Here is a 25,094-nt window from a genome sequence, read left to right as displayed (position 1 = left end):
ATCAAATGGTTTTAATTTGTATCCTTTATCTTCCAATAACAGATCAGAGTATCTCAACCACTTGGGTTCCATATTTAACTTTTTCTGGGCCTTTGCCTCTATTGGCGAAAGCCATCTGGGTGCTTTCCTCTCTAGAATATCTTTGTATTTCATCATCATCATAATAATAATAATAATAATAATAATAATAATAAATTTTATTTATATCCCGCCCTCCCCAGCCGATTATAAAAATTAATTCAAATCAAACCGATGGCAACCATTGGCCCAGAGCTCCGCGAAGATTGCCAAAGGAGGGAGTCAGGCTGTGCCCTGGCCAAAGGCCTGGCGGAACAGTTCTGTCTTGCAGGCCCTGCGGAAAGATGTCAAGTCCTGCAGGGCCCTAGTCTCTTGTGACAGAGCGTTCCACCAGATCGGAGCCACAGCCGAAAAAGCCCTGGCTCTCGTTGAGGCCAGACTAACCTCTCTGTGGCCTGGGACCTTCAGGATGTTTTTATTTGAAGACCGTAAGTTCCTCTGTGGGACATACCAGGAGAGGCGGTCCCATAGGTACGAGGGTCCTAAGCCGTATAGGGCTTTAAAGGTTAAAACCAGCACCTTAAACCTGATCCTGTACTCCACCGGGAGCCAGTGCAACTGGTATAGCACCGGATGAATGTGGTCTTGCAGTGAAGACCCCGTAAGAAGTCTCGCCGCGGCATTCTGCACCCGCTGGAGTTTCTGGGTCAGTCTCAAGGGCAGCCCCACATAGAGCGAGTTACAACAATCCAGTCTGGAGGTGACCGTCGCATGGATCACAGTGGCTAGGTCAGGGCAAGAAAGGTAAGGAGCCAACTGCTTAGCTTGGCGGAGATGAAAAAATGCCGCCTTTGTTATAGCTGTAATCTGCGCCTCCATGGAGAGGGAGGTATCGAAGATTACACCCAAACTCTTAACGGGCGGTGCTGGCACTAATTGCACCCCTGCAAGAGATGGGAGTTGCCCCCTCAATCCCATATCATCCCATCCCAGCCAGAGGACCTCTGTCTTCAAAGGATTTAACTTCAACCGGCTCTCACGTAACCATCCAGCCACAGCTTCCAGACATCTGGTCAGTGTATCTGGGGCCGAGTCAGGATGGCCGTCCATCAACAGATAGAGTTGGGTGTCATCGGCATACTGATGGCAACCCAGCCCAAAACTCCGGACAAGCTGGGCGAGGGGGCGCATAAAGATGTTAAAAAGCATCGGGGAGAGTATCACACCCTGAGGCACTCCACACACCAAGGAGTGGCGCGGTGACAATTCCCCCCCCCCCCAAGCACCACCCTCTGTCCCTGACCAGAGAGAAACGAACGCAGCCATTGAAGGACTGTGCCCTGGATCCCCACGTCGGCAAGGCGGCAAATCTTCTGGGGGGGGGGGTTTGTTAAATTTTCTAATTTATTGCACATTTCTGTGACCATTTTAGTATTTTTTCCCAATTCCACTACCATCATTTCAGACTGTTTTTGCATTTCTTTCAACATGTCTTTTTAAAATTTTGCCAGAAAATCTGCCATTTCCGGAGAGACAGGTCTGTCTGGTGTCTCCTGCATAGATCCCCTTCTGCCTGCAGCAGCCTGTTTTCTGATGTTGTCATTCTAAGTTAGTTTACACTGTTTCTATACTAGCCAGTCTTCTGGTTTATTCTCAAAACAATAATTCTTTCAGCTCAGTCTTCTCACTCCTTCAAGGCCACAAGTCACCCCTTGGTTGTTCTCACCACGCAGCCTTAGTTGGGAGCAAGCAAAATAGAAAGCAAAATATCAGACAAAGGGATAGGAGCAATTCAGAAATGGAAATACCCTAAATTAACAAAGACAGTTCCACAAAATAATGACAGAAAATAAAGCTAATAAAGTGGGGAAAGTTAACAAAATGATACTGTTTACAATGTCTAGATGGTATGCAGTAGTTGTTAATTAGTCCTCTCAACATCAATCCAGAACCGTCGGTTGAAGGAAAAGGTCGCAAGGACAAAGAGAAACTTTCCCCAAGTCCAATTAAATGTAGTCTACTTCTTTTTGTGATCAGTTATTATTTCCTTCCAAAGTTCAAAATACTCTGGTCTTCACCAATCACTTTATTTGGCCTGATTAGTTGCCCAACCTCCAGCTATTTCCAGGCTTTTCCATGGACTTTTTTTGTCCAAAGTTAGATGAGTGTTCCCCTCCATAGGTTTGGGTTTGATTGTGAAGTTCCAGGTAGTTCCAAATAATTCCAAATAGTTCAGTAAGGTATTTTCCAAATCATAAACTGTGCAAGTTTAAGTTAAAGATCAAAATTATATCCAATATTCTATATCACGGTTCAAGTTCAGTGTTCAAGTTCAAGTTAAAAGATCAAAGAGTATATCCAGTATTCTAATAAGATAGATATGCTAATGAAGCTCAAAAAAAGGATTTCTTACCAGAGCGATTGAAGTGGCTTGTCAATCTTCCACTTACAAATCTTTCCCCAGCAGTTGGAAAGTAGCCAGAAAATGGAAGTTGACTTCCTTTCTACTTTCCGTTTTGACTGAATTGAAAGAGAAATTTCAAACATTTACAGAAATCTTCTTACTGATATTTTTCGACTTTATAATGTTGGTATGAAAATCCCCTGCTTACGGTGGCAGATTGAGGCTTTGACCCCAGGGTCGCGATGCAGCCATGAGCGCTCTAGACCACTCTTCCCCCGCTACTTGCCTTTCGGTGGTGTTTTCCAGGGGCGGGAGATCGGCGCTCTGCTGGACTTCTCCATGTTCCACACCATAGCGGAACTTGCGGGGGGGGGGGGGCTTGCCTTGGAGCTCTCCCCTCTTTCCCCTGCAGGTCTCAGACTGATCGGACGATCAGATGCGCGCTCCCTTCCCGATCGGCAGGAAACCAGAAGAGCAGGTTTTTCATACAGTTCCTAAAAAACTTTAGTTCCCCCAAACCATTGCTGGCTGCAAGTTTTTAAGGCTCAGGCAGCACATCTTTCACCCTCCAACCAGGGTTTCTTTGCAGCCGGAACGCACCACAGCTCTGTTCTGGCACCTCTCAGTGGGTTCCATCACCTTCCAGGTGGCCACTATTACCATTCTGAGAGAAAGAGGGAGGTGTTCATGGTGAGTTCTGGCATCTCTTTTTTTGGAAAAATAGCACTGCCTTCAACATTCCTCTGATGAAAATAGGGACATCCTAAGAAAAAGCAGGATATTCCAGAATCAAATCAGAATCCAGGACAGCTTTTGTAAATCTGGGGCTTTCCCTGGAAAACAGGGACACTTGGAGGGCCTGAGATAGCCCATATGGAATTGTTGTTAGCTACAGCCAACAGTCAGCAGAGATGGGGTGGTAGTCCTGTGCTGCCGGCCATGGCAGAGCTCAGTGGGGGGAGAGCCAGCCAGCCAGCCGAGTCTCAGGGGAGGAGTTGCCTGACAGCAGAGTCCATATACAGTGGGACCTCGGTTTAAGAACAGCCCTGTTTATGAACTATTTGGTATATGAACTCCGCAAAACCGGAAGTAGTGTTCCGATTAGCAAACTTTACCTCAGTCTACGAACGGAAGCCGAACAGTGGAAGGGGCAGCTGTGGTGGGAGGCCTCATTAGGGAAAGCACACCTCGGTTTAAGAACGGCTTTGGTTTAAGAACAGACTTCTGGAATGGATTAAGTTCATAAACCGAGGTACCACTGTACAAGGTCCAGTCCAGTCCTAAGTTCAGGAGTATCTCAGTTCACATAGTCAGACGATCCGGGGGTCAAGAAAGCCAAGGGTCCAACGTCACATGAAGCAGCAAGAGTCTGGTCAGGAATTATGAATGTTGTTTCAGCAACTCACTGAGACTGGAAACCCTGCTTAAGAAAGCTGGAGCCAGCTGGTTGTCATCAAGAGCAAGAAGGTTGATCAGCAGCAGGGAGAGCCACTTCATCTTCTGCTCCTTCAGGCTGCTGCTCAGCAGGTGAAGCCAACTTCTGGCCCATGACAGATGGGAGTTGCATTCCAACAGAATCCAGGATGGCTGTTCCTGCTCCAAGGCTTTAATTCTGTGCATGTCTTCTTGGAAGCAAGCCCCACAAGGCTCACTGGGATTTACTCCCAGATAAGGGTGTTTAGGATTCTACTCCAAGTCTGTATTAGAATGGTGTGTGCCCCCCTCAGTCTGATTTGGGGCCCAATCCAGCACATGAGAGTGGGGACCTGAAATGATCTGGAGCCAACCCAGCCAGGGCCTCAAACCATTGCAGTGGCCTTGTCCGGTGTTCCATAGGGACTTCACACCCACGCTGGCCCACCCATGAGGCAAGGGGAGGCAACCACCGCAGGTGGCAGGATCCACAGGGGCAGCAGATCTGGCCTCCAAGCAATGCATCACCACTGCTGCTGTGGCAGCAACAGCTGCAATGCGCTTGCTGGAGGTCAAATAGAGGTGCTGCTGGTCTCTTCCCACCGTTGTTCCCAACATAGATTTTTATTCCCCCCCCTCCCTGTTCCCGCTGTAGATCATCACTCACCCCTTCTTCCCTGGTGGGGAGAGGGCATCATTTCGTGGTTTGCCTCAGGTGTCCAAGTGTCTTGGGCCAGTTCAAATTTCTGTGGCCCAAATTTGCATCTCCATCTCCCCCAAATCACTCTCTCTCTCTCTCATCACTTGCACAGGCATTTTTACTATTGAAGTTGTTTTAATAAATTGTGGCTTTGCTACATAGATTTTTTTTTGGGGGGGGACACACATTTGCTGTGGCAGAGTAATTTGTTCTGCATTAAGTCACTAGACAAGGCAGTATGGAAATATTTTAAACACATAAAACAGACCTCACTCTTTTTAAAAGTCCATGTACACACACATAAACACACATATTTTTAGAGGGTAAAGGAAGCAGCAAATCAGGAGCAACTGTGTTCCTAAGCGACCATAAAGGTCAAAGGGGGAAACATTCCATTCATTCCATTTGACAGTTGGCCAGAGGAAAGGCTGGTGGTGGTATTGTTCAGTGGTCTCTGAAAGGACGGGATGTTTCTAAGCTCTCTGTTGTTTTTGTTTTTCTCAAGCAGATCTTCCGTTGTTTACACCTGCCACAGCTGAATCTCCCATCTGCACATTTGGACAAGATGTCTTCAAGCATCACATTTGTTAGATGAATTCTTATGTAAATACAGGTATGTCCTGTCCTGGGCACCTCTTCAACAAAAGATTACAGCTCACGATTGTTATAATAATAATAATTCAGTCCATAGGAGCCACCTCCTAGGCACTGAGGTCCCTTCAGCCCCCCAAAGTTCATGGGCATTGCCATTCATATGGTGTGGCTGTGCCATGTCATGTGATTGATTATGCGGGGTGGGGCTTACCTGCCCCCCCCCCATATTTTATTCAGGTTGGCACCCCTGATTCAGTCCCTATACTTAAAAACTGGACATTTTAAAGGACATTTCAGATTACAAGTCAATGCTCAGTCAATGTTCAAGCTGGAAAGTGTACAAAGGAGGGTGACTAAGGTGATAAAAGGGTCTGGAAGCGAAGCCTGATGAGAAGCAGTTGAGGGAGTTGGGTAAGTTTAGCCTGGAGAAGAGGATATGAAAGCCATCTTCAAATATCTGAAGGGCTGTCACATGGAAGATGGAGCAAACTCATTTTCTGCTGCTCCAGAGGGTGGGATCTGAACTAATAGATTCAGATTACAATAAAGGAGATTCCAACTAAACAGTCTGATTATAAGAGCTGTCCGACAGTGGAACAGACTCCCATGGAAGGTAGTGGACTCTCCTTCCTTGCAGGTTTTCAACCAGAGGTTGGATGGCCACCTGTCATGAATGCCTTAGCTGAGATTCCTGAATTGAAGGGGGTTGGACTAGATGACCCTTGGAGTCTCTTCCAACTCGACAAAATGGTGGTAAATGATGCTCAGTGCAAGCACTAGTGATGGGCAACTCACTTTCCCTTCAGTCTAGGTTGGAGTGGCTCAGAAATCCCCCCGTCCCAAAAGAAGTTTGGTTTATTTTTGAGTCCAGTCTTCTTTTGGAAGTACATCTTAGGAAAGCTACATTACTCAGGTGCCTTTTTGTGCTATCAGTGCAGTATGATGAATGAAAGATGAATCAGCTGACAATTCTTCCTGGGCGCAGATTTGAATCCAAGCCAGAATTTAGGAACACATGATAGGACGTGATCCCATATAAGTGTGTATATTAATATTATTTAACACTCCCAAAGCACCTTATTTTTTCTATGCACTCTACATATATTAAAAGACAAAGAAAAAGGAATGCAGAGGGAAGAATGCAACCCTGTGCATGCTTTCCTGGGAGTTAGTCCCATTGAATTGAGTGGGACTTACTTCTGAGAAAACAGGCTTGACTTTAGGCCTGAGATCCTACACCCACTACCCCAAGGGTATGTACAACTGACCTCCATGGTAAACACCGAGGAAACATGCATAAATTTGCTTTAAGATTGCAAAGAACTGTGCACTTATTTGACAGTGAAGATCCAAGTACGGTATGTGTTATGTTAGCTATGAATCTGTGTCCTAAAGTGCAAGGTTGTTGTTTTTGTTTCCACAAATTGTCAGCAGGAATAGTGGTGCTGATCCAAATTGGGACCCTGATGTGGAGGATGGGTTTTTAAAGTGTTTTTTAAATAAGGTTTATGTGTACTGTGTTCCCAAAATGGATCATGGGCAAGGGGGACACACTTGCAATTTGCATTTGGGGAATAGGTACTTTCATATCTCATCATTTCTGAATGTTTTTCCCAATCTACTTCAGCATATGTAAACAAAGGAACCTGAAATGGAGCCTAAAGAGGACAAAAAACCCAACGGGCCGCCCTCAGAGGAGAAGAAGGCTAATGGGCAGCCAGCAGAGGACAAGGCATCCAGTGCCAATTCTGCAGAGAAGCAGCAAGTGGATGGGCAAGCAACCGAGGACAAACAAGCTGATGGAAATGCAGTAAGACAACCTCCTTATATTCCATGCATATTCCTTCCTTCAAATCAAAGTTATCCAAGATACTATTTTATAACATGTCAGCACACTTTCAGAAAACTACTTCTAAACTGCCAGGTCATTCTAGCACAAAGCTCTCTAGATGTTTGATATGAATTGCCTTTCACTCCCTCGTGGAAGCCTTTCCTAAATTTCAGGTCTGTGCATTCTTGCTCTCTGCTTACTGGGCCAGTTTGAACGGACCTCTCTGCCAAGACAGGCTGCCTGTCACCCGGGCACATGGGTCCTATTTCCAAGCTCACAACTGGAGAGCCCTGTGCGGATGTAATGGCAGGAATGCAATGTGGCTCTGAGATGGCTTCATCGCTGCAAGCATTTCTTTGGACTAAACAGAACCATCTCCCCTCTCCTCTCTTGACCCCCCAGAGCAGGCCTGGGGAAGACACATGGGACACGTGGCAAGGGGGCAGGAGAGTTGCACCAGCAGCAGTCCTTGTGCTAGCTTCCACTAGCAGAACAATGCACCCCAGTAGGTTGTATCCGGCAAAGTGTTACTCAGAGTAGACCCATTGAAATCAATGTACCTGAATAATTTTTATTTAGTTTACATTCTTCCCAAAGGAGCCTACAGTGGCTATTTTGAAATTAGTCATGTTCATTGATTTCAAGGGGTCTGCTCAGAGTACGACTGACTTTGGAGACATCCCAATATTTCTGAAGGATTTGCACACATAACATTCAGTCAGCCTCCCCCCTCAACACACCACTAATGCCCTGCAGATATTTTGAGTACAACCCCCATTTATTTATTTTAACTATTAAATTCATATACTGCCCATCCAAAGATCACAGGGCAGATTACAACATAAAACAAAAATAAAAAACTGTTGTTGTTGGCATCTGTGTGTCTCGGGAGACAATGGAGGACTGCATTTTCAGAGCTAAAGTCAAACCAATGGAGAGTTACAGTGCCTGCTGTGGCTATAGAGGAGGAGACAGGTTTTGTTGCAGCTGGGGAAGAGAAAGCCTGCTGCAGATGCACCTTGACACTTCTTCTTCTCTCTGCACTCCTCCCAGTGCTCATTCCTCCTCTAGTCCTTGCTGTGGATACGCAGCCTGACCAATTGTCTCCAGGCACTGCGATTAAATCATAACAAAAAAGCAATTCCCTTCCCTGCAAACACATCTTAAAGGCTGTAGATGGTTTAATCAGCCATCAGCTCCAGCTGTTGTCCCAAAACATCTGGAGGGCACCAAGTTGAGGAAGGCTCGTCCTAACAATGCAATTTGTTTCCAAATTGTGTGTCATGAGCTTCGGATTTACATGCATTTGGTGCTGCATGCACAAAACCTTTCCATTGGTTTTCATCCACTGATCTGACCGCTTCTGGTCAGGGCAGTGACCTTCTTACCCCATTGCCTTCTTGAGGTGGCTCAGAAGTGACAGTCCTCACTCAGCCCTGAAAACTGGGAAGATGCCCAGGACAATGCTCAAAAAAGCCTTCTGTGTGCAAGGGAGTCCAGCTTTAAACTGCAGTCCTATGCTCTCACTTGTCCATCAAACCTGACGGGAATTACTTCTGAGTAGGCATGGGAACGATTGCATTGTAAGGCTGCAGTCCTTTCTCAATGGGGCTTGCTTCTGATTAAACACATCTATAATTGCATTGCAAAAGAAGAGGGAGGGGTGATGTGTATTGCTGATTTGTAGTTTTGGCCACTGCTGCTTTCGAGGAAACCTTTATTTTGTATCATGGATTTTTTAGTTTTATTATTCTGAAGTGTATATATTTCCACTCTGGAACCTTCAGGTAAAGGGCAGATCATTAATCAACCCTTTTCAGGCTTACTCAGTCATAAGCCTTGCTTAACTTCACAAGACGTACTCCTAAGTAACTGCGGGAGGGGGGTCTTCGTTTGTTTTTTAACTGTTTTACCTATTTATTTATTTTCAATGGTCAGCTTCCTTGGATATCTCATGTTGAGATATCCAACAAAATATTGGATATATCAATATATCCAATATAGAGAACAAATGTTTAATACATTTTAAAATATGAATGTTTGCTTGGAATTGCATCTCATGGAGCTCAATGGAGTTGACTCTCATCTTGAATTTTGTTTTAATTTGCTTATTTATTATGTTTGTATCTGACTCTTTCTCCAAGGAGCTCCAGGTGGCCTACATGGTACCCCCTTTCCAATTTTACCTTCACAACCACAGGGCTGTGAGGTAGATTAAGCTGAGAGGCAGAGAGTGACCCAAGCTCTCCGAGCAAGTATCACAGCCAAGTGGGGATTGGAATTCGGTTTTATCCACCCCTTGTTATCCGTGCAATTCTATATCTTACCTATGTGGGGTGGTGAGAGTGTCAGGTGAGGACCTGGGAGACCCCTCCCCCCAGCTATGGGTGACCTTGGGCTGCTTCTCAGCCTAGCCTACCTCACAGGCTTGTTGTGGGGATTAAATGAGGAGGGGAGGACCATGGAGCTCCAGGTGGAGAAAAAAGGGGCAAGATAAATGCATTAAAATAAACCAACCAGCAATTTTTTTGGCCTGGCTTTCCAGATCCTTATGGTAGTGTAGCCTTTTTAGCCTCGGGTGAGAAGAGCTTTGTGCCCGGGATGGGGAAATGGGAGTCAACAGACACTCAAGGAATAGTTTCAGAGAAAAAGCTTTATTTCTACCATCCGGCTGGTAGAAGGAGCAAGTGTGATAGATTCACATAGCAAGCACGAGTTCACAGCCATTTGCACAGAGCATATATTCCCCTTCAGTTCCCTCCCCTTTCTCCTCCTCCTTCTATCTCCGGAGTCCTGCCCCATGTTGAGTTTCCTGAGCATGAACAGAAAGCTCCTGTCTTGGGACTCTTTTGGACTCTTGGCGCCCTTCCCAGGAAAAGGGGACGAGAAGTCTTGCGCTCAGCATGTCCAAGATATGTTTCTTTTCTCTTGCTCTATTGGCACAGGTCCCGGAAAGAAAAGTTGCAAGTTGAATGTACTTTTTGCAAGGTCAGCTAGCCTGAGAAGCAAAAAGGCATTGTTCTATTCAGCTACCTTTGTTACAGCAGAGCGAAATGCTTCTAATTACTGAGAAAGTAATTTTGGAAAAAATATTGAGGCTTGAGGCCTGATTTGAGGGGGGGATGACTTCGGGCCTAGGTGGGGCACCTGTCCTCACCTCCTTCAGTAGGGGTGGGGGGTGGGGTGACAGCTTTAGCAAGCGAGTAGGACGATTACATCTTCTGATGTAATTATGACACCAGGTGATTGACACCTGCCAGAGGTTGCAGGTCAACCACGTGAGCCTAGGTCCTAGCTTGCAAGCCGCTATGCCTTGGGCCATAACAGGAGACTAATTCATTTAATAAATAAATGGTAAGAAATAAGCAGGGCAGTCTCCTGCCCGGAGCCCGCCGGGGCAGGTTCCCTCTCCAGCCAGTCCCACGCGGGAGGCCCCGGGGCTTCTGCTCCTCCGAGAGGAATCCTGGCTTGGGGGGATCGGAAGGGACCCCGCGGGGGGAGGCGGAAAGGGAAGGACGAATCGCAAGGCAGCTGCGCAAATCGGGAACTCCTTAGAGCAGCGCCGCCGCCGCCGCCGCCGCCCTCCTGGGCGGAGACTGCGCACTGGGGCGCCCAGAAGCGCCGCTCGCGAAGCCACGAGAAAGCGGCAGAATCCGGAAGGCGCTCGGCCGCCGGCTGCCATATAAGGCGGCAAGAGGCGGGGCCTCATGCTCCGCCCTCCTCGCGCACGGCGCCGGCCCGATTGCGGCGGCCGTCGCTTAGCAACTTCCGTCCTCGTCTCCCCTCTGAATGGGCGCGCAAGGGAGGGGGCGGAGCCTCCCTCCTCCCGGCGCTCGCCGATTGGTGCCGCTAGGTTTGTCGAGGCTTTAGTCGTGACGTCGCGGCGGCGTCGTTCCAGAAAGTTCGCGGAGGCGGCGCCTATAAAAGGCTCTCGGTCGAGGCGCCGCTCGCCGGGTCGGATCGTGCGAGGGAGACGCGAGAGAAGCGCCGGCGAGGCTGAGGTGCGGGCGCGGGGTGAAAACGCGGGCGGAGGGCGGGCCGAGGCCGGCGCGGCTCCCGAGGAAGGACTCGCCGCCGCCGCCGCCAATCCTTCAGAGCTGCAGGCGCAGCCCTGGGACTGGGAGTGGGCTGGATGATCCCTGGGGGCCCCTTCCCCGCCTCCTCAGGCGCCGCTCTGTGCTGGAAACGGGTTAAGCAAGGCATTGGTTTGCGTTGCGGATGCCAATAGGTGCAAACACTGTTTTTCGTGGTGAAGAGTATTATAAAAATATAGATGAATGAAGAAACAAGAATTGCATCAGGTAGAACTTGTTATCGGTACAATACGATAATTTCTAATACGCATTTTGGAAATGTAAGTTGCCTTGTAGTAGTTAAGGCAAACGCTGTCAGGTGGGGGGTCCACGCTGTTAACCTCCCGTGGCGGCACTGGGGTTAAAAGAGGACACCTGGAGCCGTCTTGGAATTGCCTTGCATTTACAGAAGATATATATATATATGTTTGACAACCCAGCGAGGTAGGTCAGTACTAATGTGACAAATGGGGACTGATAAAAGAACGAACTGGTGGCTATAGGGATAGTCAAACTGGAGACCTTCAGTTTTTATCTCCCATCTCTAGGAGATGGAGAACAACCGTGGCCCATTTCTAATGTTCAAGAGTGCTTCATTTTTGTTACCATGTCATAATTTATTTTAGCTTACGGCCTTGCACTTCTCTGTGCAAGCTGGGCCAGCACTGTCATCCCTATTTGCGGGTTGAGTGAAGTGGCTGAAGCCAAGTGTCTCATCTAAGGCCTTCTAGAAAACTCCAGGCTGAGACCTGAGACATGATCTGAAGAAGCTGCCTTGCAGCAAGTCAGCCCATGGGTCCATCTAGGGCAGCACATTGACTGGCATCAGTTTTCCAGGGTTTCAGGCGGCAGTCTTTCCATAACACCAGCTGGAGATGCCCAGGGTTGGAGAATTAAGGACTCTGCAGGCAAAAACAAGTGCTCTGTCATTGAGCTAAAGGCCTCAGTGTCTTAGATACTAGAATACTCTTTAAAAAAGGAGAGCAGCAAATTGATTTTGTCATTTTTAGGTAGTTTCTGTGTCTAGTGGTGTGGGCCTTCTGTTGGATTTTTCTGCTCTAAGTTGATGGGAATTTGTTTTTCCATAGTTATTTAACCTATAAACAAAACTTTAAAAATCTGTGCTGTGTTGCTATTATGTTCTCTTATCAATGTTTGAAAAAAAATTTCCAGTTCCCTCAAGTAGATGAAATGAAATAATGCATTAGATGAAGATGCCAAAATATTTTTTACGTGACTGAAAACAGCATGCAAAATGCATAGTCTCATATCAACAGCCAATAACCCTGTCAGTGGACTTCCCCTTCTCTGTTCCCCCACCATCCTCAAACCTGCTGCAGAGGTTCTCCCACCATCCTAAGCAGAGTTTGGGGGAGGAAGGAGTTTGGCTGCAGGGAAGAGGAGTGGAAGGGTGAATCCTGTTGTACCAGAGGATATCTGTTCTGATAATTGAAGAAAGTAAGGACTGTCTGGGACAATTTTTGTGCTTGTTTAATGTGTTCATTCAATTGCGTTCATTTTGGATTAATTTGTTAAAGTATACATTTACATAATACAGTAGTTCTGAAGAAAGCATGTTTTGTGTTTAGACAATAAAATGTATGTAGAAAATAATGAAGCATTTACTTTGTGTGTAAGGAAAGAGCATACCTCTTCTAAAATGGTTCTTGCCATTTGTATTTTTACAAGTTCTTCTGTCTTAAACCCCAGCTTAAAAAGGGAACATTTGATTAAATGGCAGTATCCAGTTCTGGTTTTTACCATGTACAAAGCTTTCTTAGTGCCTTCCAACATATTTGATGACAACTTGCATTCCAGGATGGGAAATTCTTTAGCAAAATGAGGGAAATTTGATGAAGAAAAACCTGAGTGCTGTCTTCATTCCTTCTGTTTCTTTCATCCTTTCAGGCTGCTGCCATGGTGAAGGAAACAGGCTACTATGATACGCTGGGGGTGAAGCCAAGTGCCACCTCGGATGAGATCAAGCGGGCCTACCGCAAGTTAGCCCTGAAGTTCCATCCGGACAAGAATCCCAGCGAGGGCGAGCGGGTATGGACTTCGGTTGGAGAGGGTGAAGTGGGGGTCTTAGGGAGGCAACTGCAGGTGGGCCAGTTGAGACACCAGCTAGGAGGCACATGTTTTATTTTTTAGTTCATGAAAGCAAGTGGCTGGTGTTTTGCAGAAGGAAGTAAACCACTGTCCTTAGTTATTGTAGTGGGAATGACCAACATTTGACACTTAGTAGTCCTAAAACGAAGACAGGAGTGCCTGACGTGCTCTGGTCCATGGGGTCACAAAGAGTTGGGCACAACTAAACGACTAAACAACAGTCCTAAAACAGGTACTCTATGCACAGGAGTACAGTAGGTGTCCATACAGAGTATCCACACACACACTGTATTCCGGAGATCCTTGCAATATAGATTACATTTTATCCATCAAAATGATTGGCATTTTGCTAGTAATTTCTTGGGTTCCATCTGAACCCAGGGATGGGAAGTCTTGCAGGCAATAGAGCATTTTCCTCAGTGAGTAATGCTGTATATCTGTTCTATTTTCTGTGGCATACTGTGAACATTTCTTATGCTGATCGATATATTATATTATATATATATAATTTCCTTTACAGCATTTATTTTGGCCTGGCTTTTTCTTATATTAACCACTGCAGGGGGGAAAATACTCTAAAATAGGTGGACGACTGCTTTTGCTGGGTATATATTTACTGAATAGTCTCTTGATGGATGTTCAGGAGTTTTCTTAATCACTTGTATGAAACTTAACTATTGTTGTCTGCTAGCCAGCTATTTAGAGGGTCTCTTTCTCTTCTTAGTTTAAACTCATATCCCAGGCTTATGAAGTTCTGTCAGACCCAAAGAAAAGAGACCTCTATGACCAGGGTGGGGAGCAAGCTATTAAAGAAGGAGGCCTAAGTGGCGGCAATTTCTCTTCACCCATGGACATCTTTGACATGTTCTTTGGTGGTGGAGGCAGAATGAATAGAGAAAGAAGAGGTATGCATGTGTGTTTTAAATACTGCATCAGTTAAATTCTAGCGTGTGAGACCAAAATGTAGAATGCTACTGTAGTATTGTGTCCAAAGCATAAAATACTTACACTGGTACCTTGGTTCTCGAATGTAATCCGTTCCAGAAGTCTGTTCAACTTCCGAAACATTCGAAAACCAAGGCTTTGCTTCTGATTGGCGTGGGTGCCCTGAAAACAATAGCTGACAGCCGCATCTGATGTTCAGCTTCCGAAAAAGAGTTCAAAAACCAGAACACTTACTTCCGGGCTTTCAGCGTTTGGGAGCTGAAATGTTTGAGTACCTAGGCGTTGGAGAACCAAGGTTCCACTGTAGTTACCAATGGGAACTGCAACTGAAGGTTTCATTCATGAGGCAGCTCTCTTGGCCTTACTGTAAGGCAAAGCTACTATTATTGATTGACTTTTGTTGGCCCTGTTGCACCTGTTTTTTTTTTCCATTCTGGGAATATGGCAACAATATCTTACTTGGCATTACTGCAGAAATGGCAGTGTGGTTTATCTGAAGCACTGTAACTTGAGGTTATCTTTGGAAATGCTTAGATTCAGGTGATAGACCTCAGAACCAAATAATTTGGGGGGTGGGTTTGAACAAAAAAAATAATGCAAAATTCAAACCAGGATAGTTTAATCAGTTCTTTGGTTTCATATCCAGGAAACATACTATTTTTGAGAGTTTCCCCTTGGGTTTTTTTTTTGGGGGGGGGGAAGGGTTTGTTCTGCACTTAGAATAGTGTTTAGAATTTGAGGGCTATAACTATTAATAGAATGCATTTGAAAACTGGTTGGTTTATGGGTACATATTTCAGCACTGCCCAGTAGTGTCTAAACAAGGAAGTGGATAGAGGTAAGATGTCCAGAGGACCAACTTTATTCTGGTCAATAGCCTCTGCTCAACCTTCCCAAGTACAATTTTTTAAATCATATCTTGCCATGGTTGCTGGCAGCCCTGGCTGTTTTTTCAAGAAAATTGCCTTTGAGAGGGAGGAACTGCCATGGCCGCCGCCTTTGCCTAGGATGCATATATGATAAAGCCAGATGAGGGGAATTTCATCTTGGTTTTGTCCATGTGTGGCATTACAGATAAGTTAAAAAGGAAAAAAAATTAAATAGCTATATAGGAAGCTAACTTTACAAAATTCTGAAAAGCTAAGCCGTACTGCAGAAACAGAGCTGTTGTGTTCCAGAAGCAGTTTCCTCTTAGTAAAAGGTACAAATTCCATTCTGGAGGATTGTTAGGCTTGCAGGGAGGTAGGATAAAAAGCTTAAAATGAACATTGGAAATGGGGATCTTGTGTTAAGCATCTGACCTTCATTTTCATTAAGGAAAGAACGTTGTCCATCAGTTGAGTATATCCCTTGAAGACTTGTACAATGGAGCCACAAGAAAGCTGGCGCTTCAGAAGAATGTAATTTGTGATAAGTGCAAAGGTAATGACTCAGTGAACTTGAATATAGAAGTTGGGCTGTGCCCAAAAAGTGCTCTAAAGGCCACTCCTGTAACCTCAAGTGAAAATGCTGGACATTATATGCAGGGATATTTGAAGGCACCAGCTGCCTTGAATACATTAAAGTCAGACACAGAATCATTTTGTGGGTGTGATTACTCAGGAAGTACTTGGGGTGCTCACCAAACCATTCTTAAATCTAAAATCAAGAATGTGCCATTACATTCTTTCAAATTCACAAACCTTTATTGACGTTTACACAAGATTCCAGTATGGTTCAGTACAATAAAATCACCCATCAGAAACCTGCATCTAACACTTGAGTTAACATTGTACAGTGGTACCTCGGGTTAAGTACCGAATTTTTCGCTCTATAGGACGCACTTTTCCCCCTCCAAAAATGAAGGGGAAATGTGTGTGCGTCCTATGGAGCGAATGCAGGGGGGAGGCAGGCAGGAAAAGCCTCCCAAAGCCACACACAAGCACCGCGCGGCTCTTGCGGGCTTTTCCCCAGGAGGGACAAGGGACTGATGCGGCCAGTCACTTCCTTCTCCCTCCTTGTAGAAAAGCCCACAGGAGCCGCGCGCTCCTTAAAGCGTGCGCAGCTCCTGTGGGCTTTTGCGGGAGGTGGGGTATTGCCATAGCCGCGCACCACCTCACCAGAGCAGGTCAAAAGCAACCTGAAGCCTGGAGAGCGAGAGGGGTCAGTGCACACCGACCCCTCTCGCTCTCCAGGCTTCCAAGGTTGAATGCACCTTGGACGACACCTTGTGGGAAAACGGGGGGGGGGGATTCTCCTCCTCTCTGCGCAGCGCCTCCTGCCGCTTCGCTGGAGGGGCGCTGGGCAGAGAGGGGAGATTTTTTTTTCCCTTGTTCTCCCCCCTCTAAAACAAGGTGCGTCCTATGGTCGGGTGTGTCCTATAGAGTGAAAAATACGGTACTTAATTTGTTCCGGAGGTCTGTTCTTAACCCGAAACTGTTCTTAATCTGAAGCACCACTTTAGCTAATGGGGCCTCCTGCTACCGCTGGGCCACCAGAGCACAATTTCTGTTCTCATCCTGAAGCAAAGTTCTTAACCTGAGGTACTATTTCTGGGTTAGTGGAGTCTGTAACCTGAAGCGTATGTAACCCAAGGTACCACTGTATAAGCATTCATTGCATGGTGCAGAAACCTGGCTACTATCTCCATCTTATCCCCATCCTGAGTAAACATAAAAAAGGCTACATTAAATCCATGTGAATACCACTCCCTACTAACAACCAACCAACCAATTATGCGCAGCGGATTCTATTTGTCTGTGCACAGAGGCATAGTCTTTCTACAAGTGGTATTTTCTAGAATTTCCCTTTTCTTGACCTTAAAGGAGCATTTGACTCTATCTCTAGAAATCACTTTTGGGACAAACTTCTGAGGATGGGAATGGAGAAAAATATACTTTACCTAATTAGGAAGCTTGTATTCTTTACAAGCTGCCAAGTTAAATTCACTCCCCAAGGAAACTTAAGATCCAAAATCTCAATCCACAAAGGGGTGAAACGGGAAACTTTCTGTTTCAGACGTATTTGCCTCTGAAACAGGCAAACGGCTAATTTTCTTAACAGCAAACATTCTTTTTAATGACAAAACAAGAATGATTGCTATAAAAAAAAATGAGTCCATAGTAAAAGTGGCCATGATCCTCTTTAAAAAGGTGTTCATCTCTGGTCGATGATACAGGTCAGTTGTGGATTGATAAGTGTATATCACATAAATTGTGAATGATGGGATTCCAACTGATCTCCACTTTTCAAGGCTATTGTCAAATATTTGGTCGTCTTATGAAAAGTCATGAGAAGTGAACAGATTGTTCTGTTCAAAGAGTGCACTGGAAACTGTTGAGCAGCCTAGCAATGTTTGCAGACTTAATCAAATAGTTTCCTTGCTGTTGTCCAAACTGTACATAAATATGCTTAGACTTGTTCATTATTTTGAATAACTATGCCAGACCCAGGGAGACGCAGAGCTCAGAGGGAGTAATGTTTGGCACTGAATTTGTAGATAAGATGTAGTCAAAGCCCTGTTTGCTTGGTACGAGAGCTATACACGGATGTTGAGATTGGTAACGAGAGCTTGGTGAGTTGCTGTCTGCCATCAGGGAACTTTAGGAGTTACTGTGTGCTTTCCTTTGTATTTCCTTCCAAGGCCTTGGTGGAAAGAAAGGTGCTGTGGAAAAGTGTCCTACATGCAAAGGAAGAGGAGTGCAGGTGCTTGTTCAGCAGATCGCACCTGGAATGGTGCAGCAAATCCAGACTGTTTGTCCAGACTGTAAAGGCCAAGGGGAACGAATAAATCCCAAAGACAGATGCGCCACCTGCAATGGCAACAAGGTGGTTAGAGAGAAAAAAATAATAGAAATACACATTGACAAAGGTAAGGATTGCATCACACCCAACCTTCCCAGGCAGCTAGCTACCCAAATTGGCAGCTCACGAGGGAATATCTCTTTGCTCATACCCAAAGCCTGTCCCTCCTGCACATGCCCATTGCTTCCCTTTTCAAGCACGACATTCATGGCAAGGCTTCACTGCCACAAGGCACTAAGGTATCCTAGTGATCTTTGAGGACTGGAATTTCATTGCTCAAGTAACTACATAGTGATGAAAGGAAGGCAGACACATAGGCATGCAATAATTTTTATCTTGCTGTTTGCCCTGTAGGGAACCCACAGCAGATTAAAATAAGTCATAAACAGTATCTCAAATATTAGATACAGGTAGGTAGCCTTGTTGGTCTGCTGTAGTTTAAACAAACAAAAATCCTTCCAGTAGCACCTTCGAGAACAACTAAGTTTGTCATTGGTATGACAAGATAGCTGAAGAAGTGTGCATGAACACAAAAGCTCATACCAATGACAAACTTAGTTGGTCTCTAAGGTGCCTACTGGAAGGATTTTTAAAATTTTGTTTCAAATATTAGAGATACTTTCAAAATTGTCAGTTTTGGAATTTTGATCCTATACAGTATGTTTCAGTTGTTTCAGAAGGCAGCAGTAGAGTAGCATGGCACTAAGCAATGGATGGACTTCCCGTTCCTCCACATTTTGAAGCTTCGCTGTGCTTTGTTGCTTAAGTTACAACTTAACTAGGATAATTAATCCCAGTGTATATAGCTGGCTGCTTTTTAGAGTTAATTTGCAGCACACCCTCTTCCTCACACACATTTATAAACACACTGCAGAGTAAGCAGTCTTCATGCAATAATACTTAACATTGCATTGTAGTGCTAGTGCATTGTAGTGCACTAGGATTGTAGTGGTTTTTATCAATATGTATGATTTGTTATAAGGGAAAAGAAGCGAAAAACTTAAAAAACTTAAAAAGAAGCATTCCTAATGCATCAGTTTTACTTTGGAAATAAGGTCACATAATTTGGAACTTTTGGAAGTATTCCTAACTTGCCATAGGCTAGAAGATACAGGATATCCATTAATCAGGTTGCTGGCACTGTTTTGACAAATCTTCTGAATGTGATTTCTTTTGTGTATGTGTTGCTTCATAGGTATGAAAGATGGTCAGAAAATAGTATTTCACGGAGAAGGTGACCAGGAACCTGATTTGGAGCCTGGAGATGTCATCATTGTGCTAGATCAGAAAGACCACCCAGTGTTTCAGAGAAGAGGCAACGACTTAATTATGAAAATGAAAATTCAGCTCACGGAAGCCTTGTGTGGCTTCAAAAAGACAATTGATACCTTGGATGACAGAGTCCTTGTAATAACTTCCAAAGCAGGTAGGTGTTGCATCTACCTTGTTAAAGAAAAAAATGCTTAGCAAATGCTATTTAATTAGCAGCTTGCATGTTTCCATTAAGATACTGATTTTAATGAGTTTCTGCTGCAAACCAGTTTAGATCATCCACTGGAGCTGATGATTGGAGACAGAGGATGGACAAAAAGACGAGCTGGTTTCCATGAGATGTGATGCCCACAAACTTAGATGCCTTTAAAAGGGATTGTCTCTCAGAATCCATTGCAGGGAACAACAGTGGGAAAGGGCTATAGCTCCTCATGTTCTGCTTTTTTGTGGTTTTTTAAAATATTTTTTATTAAGTTTACATTTTACCATGATCACAATCCATTAAATAATCTCATCACCAAAAACATTTCTCAAACTGAGCTTCGACTCCCCCCCCCCCATCCCACTCTCTGGCTTTCATAAATATTCACTTACATCTTTGCATTTCTATAACCGCCTATTTACCTTCTTTCTATCTTTATAAAACTTACCTTATTTATTGTAAACCAGCTCCAAATATTAGCATTACAAAATATTTTAACTCAAACCTACATTTTCAGATGTTTACAGTGTTCTTTCATATAAATCTCCATAAATATCTCCATTTTCTGCTTTTGAGCTTTCCAAATACCTGATTGGCTGTGTGGAAGTAGAATGCTGAACCACACTGAGCTTTTTAGCCCAAAGGGCCAGATTGTCTCCCCTACCCACCCATCCTGAGCAAAGTTGGACAGGAGAGCAGAGTCAATCACCTGTCAGGTACCTGATGTCACAATGACATCTTGCCCGTTTTGTTTTGTTTTGTCCAGATTGTCAGAAGCCCTTTTCAAAACGTTATTCTCTACAGAGCTTTGAAAGGCTCAAAGCTTGCAACACACTTTGAGCTGAGACAGAACCTACCTAATTAGGCCAGTGGGCCTCAGGTTCCTCACCACCGAGATAGAGACCCTTGTCTGATCCACTAGGGTTTCATGTATCATTTTGCTGTTGAGGGGTTTCGGAAAGCTAACGAACTTAACTGTGTGTAATCGCTATTCAAACAGGTGAAGTGATAAAGCATGGAGATGTCAAATGCATCATAAATGAGGGAATGCCAATTTACAAGTCACCATTGGAAAAAGGTTCCCTAATAATTCAGTTCTTGGTAAGTAAGTTGCTTTTAAACAGCTGTTTGAATCTATCTGCCTACAAGCTGGATGAAGTGCATTTCCAACTGAATGGGCAGTTGTAAAGTCAGCAACATGGGCTGTTCCCTGTAGGTGCCACACAAGCAGCAAAGCGTTCTTGAAACACACTGAACTGCAAGCTCATGAGGCACCTCAACTGTCACTTCCTGCTTCAGGGTTTGTGCACATGAAGCAGTAGAAGATTTGTAAAAATGGGAGGGATGTGCCAAAATGTGTTGTTCCGAGGTGAGGTAGGGAGGTGCACAATGGCATCTGGGATCCTTTGAATAGCTTTTTAGCAAAGTTTTCACCTAGTTCTGCTCTTATTTTGGGATTGCTGGCTTGTTTTATATTGTAAACTATCTTGAGAAAGCCAAGCTCTGTGTCATCTTGGTAGAAAGCAGCTGAGGGACAAAACGAGGGAGAGTGTGCTGGATTTTGTCTGACCCCTCCACACACCAGATTGCCTACCCTGCCATCTATGCAAGACAGTGGCAATAATTCCTGATGGTAGTTAACAAAATCAGCCTTAAGGTATTTGCTTGTGTTCAAGGAGCTGCTGTTCCAAATGCAGGATGTGAGCATAGCTCCACACTAGTTACATTAATGCTGCCTTTTTATTATAGGTTGCATTCCCAGAGCATCAGTGGCTTTCCAAGGAACAGCTACCCTTGTTAGAAGCTCTGCTTCCTCCTAGAGAAGAAGTAATGATTTCAGAAGACATGGATCAAGTTGATCTTGTTGAATTTGATCCAAGAGAGCGAGCTTTCCGTAATCATGGGGAAGCCTATGAGGAGGATGACGAAGGTCCTAGAACTGGTGTGCAGTGTCAGACATCTTGAACTGGAGGTGTAACTGGACTGCTAGTGACAGATTCAAAAATTGGCTTTTGAAGCCACTTGTCATGTTCAGCACAGAGATGCTGAGTATCATTTTTGTAACTATATATTTAAGCGTTCATGGAAAGAAAAAAAAACCCACACCAAAAAAATCCCTCTGTAGCAAGACTTAAGTATACTGCAACTTGGTTGAATAAGCACTTCCAGTTTCTCTAAAAATCCCTAATGTAGAAATAATTTTCAGAACACTATTTACATAAAACAGCTATAGTTTCAGCTTAATGGGCTGTTCTCTAAACCTGTTTGCTGTAAAACTGAATTATTGCTTCAAATAAAAACAGGACCATTCTGTGTGGTATGAGGACTCTTAACCAAGAGGGAAGCTTAAGAACTTGCATGCAAGCAGCATATTTTTCTGATTTTTTATGCTTGGGTGCCCCCTGCTGGAAAGAAACTCTTTGCATATATTTGCAAATTGCAGGGCTCCCCTGAGCACATGCACAGCCTTTATTCTTGTTTGTAGTCACACCTGTGCCGTCCATGACAAGCACTGCCACCCCCAAAACAGAAAAATGTCTAATAGGGGAAATGATACTCCAGTAGCCCAGTTGGCAAATTAAGTAATTTAAAGTAACAAATACATTTATAAACATAAATAGCAAAATTCATACAAACTTAGATATATATTGATTATTTGCATTTGTCAAAATCTAAAGGTTTTCTTAACACCTTTTGAAAGTTCCACAGCTTTCAAAAGGAACCCAAATTGATTTAGGTACATTTAAATTGGACAGTCATAAATATGGATTTCTTGATCATCACCAACTGATACAATTTTAGAACCATTTCCGTTGTATTGCACTCCCCAGACCTGTGAACAAACCAAAAAATCTGTTAAGATTGATTGCATAGAGTTAGGCAATAGCTTATAACAGACATTAAAAAAATTATAATGATCACAAGCCTTTTCTTTAAAGGTAATTTATATATGCTGTGTACTGCCCACTGCACAAGAGAAAACAAACCCAATGGGCCCTCAGATGTTGGGCTGCAACTCCACTGTGCCTGACTATGGCTGATAGGAGTCAAACAGTGACAATCGTAAAACTAAAACACAAGAAGCTGCCTCATATTGAGTAGCAGCAACTCATAGTCTGAGGCACAGCTTACCCATCGCTTGCTCCTTGATGTGGAGATGCCAAGCATTGGACCTGCATTCTTTGCATGCCAGGCATATACTGCCACCAAGCTATGGCCCCTCTGCCAGCAAAAGCACACTCATTCTGCTAAAAAGGCAGGCCAATGGGATTCTACTTTCAGTCTCTCACACCCCTGTTACCAGCACTTTGCACAGAGGCAAGCTGAGTGGTTCAAGCATCTTGAATTAAAATGCCAGTTTTATTTGGGGGTGGGGGGGTGGAAATCTTCCGTTTCAGGTCTTAAGAGAACTCAGTAGACAGCACTAATAGACAATTAATTGGACACACTTCACATTTATTTTATGGAACAAAATTTATATACTACTTTTGTAAGAAAACTCCACAAATATAGCAGGAAGTAACCCTTCAAATTTTGGAACGTCTCAAGACTAGTTCTATGCAGCCTGGACTATAGGTTTTAATGTAAGGAAAGTTCCCTAGGCTGCCACAACCGACAGCCACAAAGTTCTATATACCTGATCTTGATGATCAAAGAAGGTATGAGCACAGGTCTTGGAAGGTACATCCCACACTTTCACAGTTTTGTCTGATGAACTGGAAAAGAACAATGATCAACAATTTTGTTCCCTGTTAATACCAACCCACCAGAAATAGGAAATGGCCTCTGCTTCCTGGAATCACCATTTGTGCAGCCCACTGGTGTGAGCCTCCAACCCTGAGCTCGCCCTTCCCTCTTTGGGGAATTAAAAAATTGCAAGTCACATCTCTCACTTCATCTATCCTGAAGCCACGGTACTCACTATTTTGTCATGTTTATTTAGGATATTTCATTGAAAAGTTCCAGGCCTGGTGTACAAAAGTGTGACTGACACCTCCAACCCCAAAGAAAAGCAGAACAGAGCAAGCAAAAACAAAACCACCATCTGAATTGTCTGGGCAAAAAGGTCTTCCCCTGGTATTGAAAAAGGTGCCAGTGTTGGCACTAGACGTGTCCCTTGAGCGGACGCAGAAAAGGTCCTCTTTTAAGAGTGTAGCATGCTAAAGAAGATGCTTGGAGCAGGGACTCTGCAGAAAATCTGAAGACTGGCATCAGAATTGTTTGTTTCCCAAAGTGTTTATTTGCCATGCATAATGTTCAGTCCATGTGTTGTGCAAGACAGCACAAAGCAGAAGCTGCCATGCTACATAAAGATAAAGGACCCCTGACAGTTAAGTCCAGTTGCAAATGACTCTGGGGTTGTGGCACTCATCTCGCTTTACTGGCCGAGAGAGCCGACATTTGTCCGCAGACAGTTTTTCCGGGTCATGTGGCCAGCATGACTAAGTCACTTCTGGTGAAACCACAGCAGTGCACAGAAATGCTGTTTACCTTCCCACCAGAGCAGTACCTATTTATCTACTTGCACTTTGATGTGCTTTCGAACTGCTAGGTTGGCAGGAGCAGGGACCGAGCAACGGGAGCTCACCCTGTTGTGGGGATTTGAAGTGCCGACCTTCCGATCGGCAAGCCCAAGGCTCAGTGGTTTACACACCACAGCACCACAAAAACTAAGCAGATGAGTAAAGAGTAACTAACTGACCTTAGCAATACAAGATTAAAGACTGCAGTGCATTTAGTTTCCAACCGAGACCAAACTTGCAGAACTCACTGGCCTGACCCAACAAGGCAGCTGAAAGTTCAAGCATCCATGTTCCTTCACCACAGCAAAATGCAGTTCACACATTCCACTCGCTGTACACTTGATGACCGGCAGCTATCCAGTTACCAAACAGCATGCAAGAAAGTGAGCCCACAGCTTGCAACTGTGTCTAATGCAGAACCTTGCTCAGTGGTGCGGCATCTGACTTCAGTCCCCAGCACTTGCAGAAAGGGCTGCCAGTCAGTGTAGGGAACCCTAAGCTAAGATAGATCAATGGTGTGAGTCAGCGTAAGGCAATTCCTTTGTCCTGCACAACCCTGCAAGACAAGTGTGGCTCAATGCAGCTGTCAGAAAAATTCTGCACGGTTCATACCCCTGCAATAGATGCCCCTCATTTTGCCATGCTTGAAGATGACACCAACAGTTCTCTTCCACTCACACAAACAAACCCAGGAGAACAAGGGCAAGAGTTTAGGCATGCTGCTAACACCTTGCTGTTTATGGGGAAAGCCACACACTGAAACGAGCAGGAAAGTAGACTGATATAGTACACTGCAGCAGAGTAGAGCAAACCCACACTCAGTAGAGCAAGATCAGCAAGGTAAAGAAACGGAATGACTCATACACGTTTCTCTGGGCAGCAGACTCCATTTGAGAATTTTTCCTTAGGAATTCTTTGTCATTTATCCCAATACACTCTTAATCAGACTTCTTTAAACGTCAACACATATTTTTCCGTGTAGAAGATGATGTTTTTTTAGTGAGCCGTCTTAAACACAGATAGGGCAGAGGGGGGATGGGCAATTGGTTGCAGGTGCGAGTAGGAGTTTGTCAGTGGTGATTGGGTGGGTGATTGGTGGCTGCTGGCAATTGGGAGTGTTGGTCAGGCGGGGGAGCAATTGTTGGCAACCCCCACCTCAAAAAAGCTGAACAACTCTGGGCAACCCCCCCACCCAAATACAGTATATTCATTTGTGAAAAACTCATC

The 25,094-nt window shown here is 44.6% G+C and overlaps 2 protein-coding genes across 7 annotated transcripts in view; one reads left to right on the top strand and one right to left on the bottom strand.

Annotated features, from left to right (window-relative positions):
- Positions 1–4,945: 4,945 nt before the first annotated feature.
- DNAJA4 (DnaJ heat shock protein family (Hsp40) member A4) lies at positions 4,946–21,655 on the top strand. Of its 2 annotated transcripts, XM_083712228.1 has the most exons (9): positions 4,946–5,148; positions 6,757–6,939; positions 12,942–13,082; positions 13,867–14,047; positions 15,405–15,509; positions 17,710–17,937; positions 19,066–19,296; positions 20,345–20,445; positions 21,094–21,655. In XM_083712228.1, exons 2-9 carry the CDS (start codon positions 6,781–6,783, stop codon positions 21,307–21,309), a joined length of 1,362 nt encoding a protein of 453 aa, XP_083568354.1. In that variant the 5' UTR covers positions 4,946–5,148; positions 6,757–6,780; the 3' UTR covers positions 21,310–21,655. The 2 variants fall into 2 exon arrangements, with proteins under 2 accessions (XP_083568354.1, XP_083568355.1); XM_083712229.1 differs by lacking the exons at positions 4,946–5,148; positions 6,757–6,939 and adding an exon at positions 10,732–10,961.
- The window catches only part of SKIC8 (SKI8 subunit of superkiller complex), an 18,531-nt gene continuing 14,169 nt past the window's right edge, over positions 20,733–25,094 (bottom strand). For 3 of the 5 annotated variants that reach the window (XM_083712254.1, XM_083712252.1, XM_083712255.1), the window contains 2 exons: positions 22,982–23,060; positions 21,915–22,177 (listed from right to left, as the gene is read on the bottom strand). In XM_083712254.1, coding sequence (XP_083568380.1) covers positions 22,088–22,177; positions 22,982–23,060 — 169 coding nt within the window. In that variant the 3' untranslated portion in view covers positions 21,915–22,087. Of the gene's footprint in view, positions 22,178–22,981; positions 23,061–25,094 lie in introns of all 5 variants that reach the window. The other 2 variants (XM_083712256.1, XM_083712253.1) reach the window with 1 other exon arrangement.

The sequence above is a fragment of the Podarcis gaigeae genome, assembly GCF_964106915.1.
Source record: "Podarcis gaigeae genome assembly, chromosome: 14".
Classification (NCBI taxonomy): domain Eukaryota; kingdom Metazoa; phylum Chordata; class Lepidosauria; order Squamata; family Lacertidae; genus Podarcis; species Podarcis gaigeae.
This window is presented reverse-complemented; position numbering and strand designations above follow the sequence as displayed.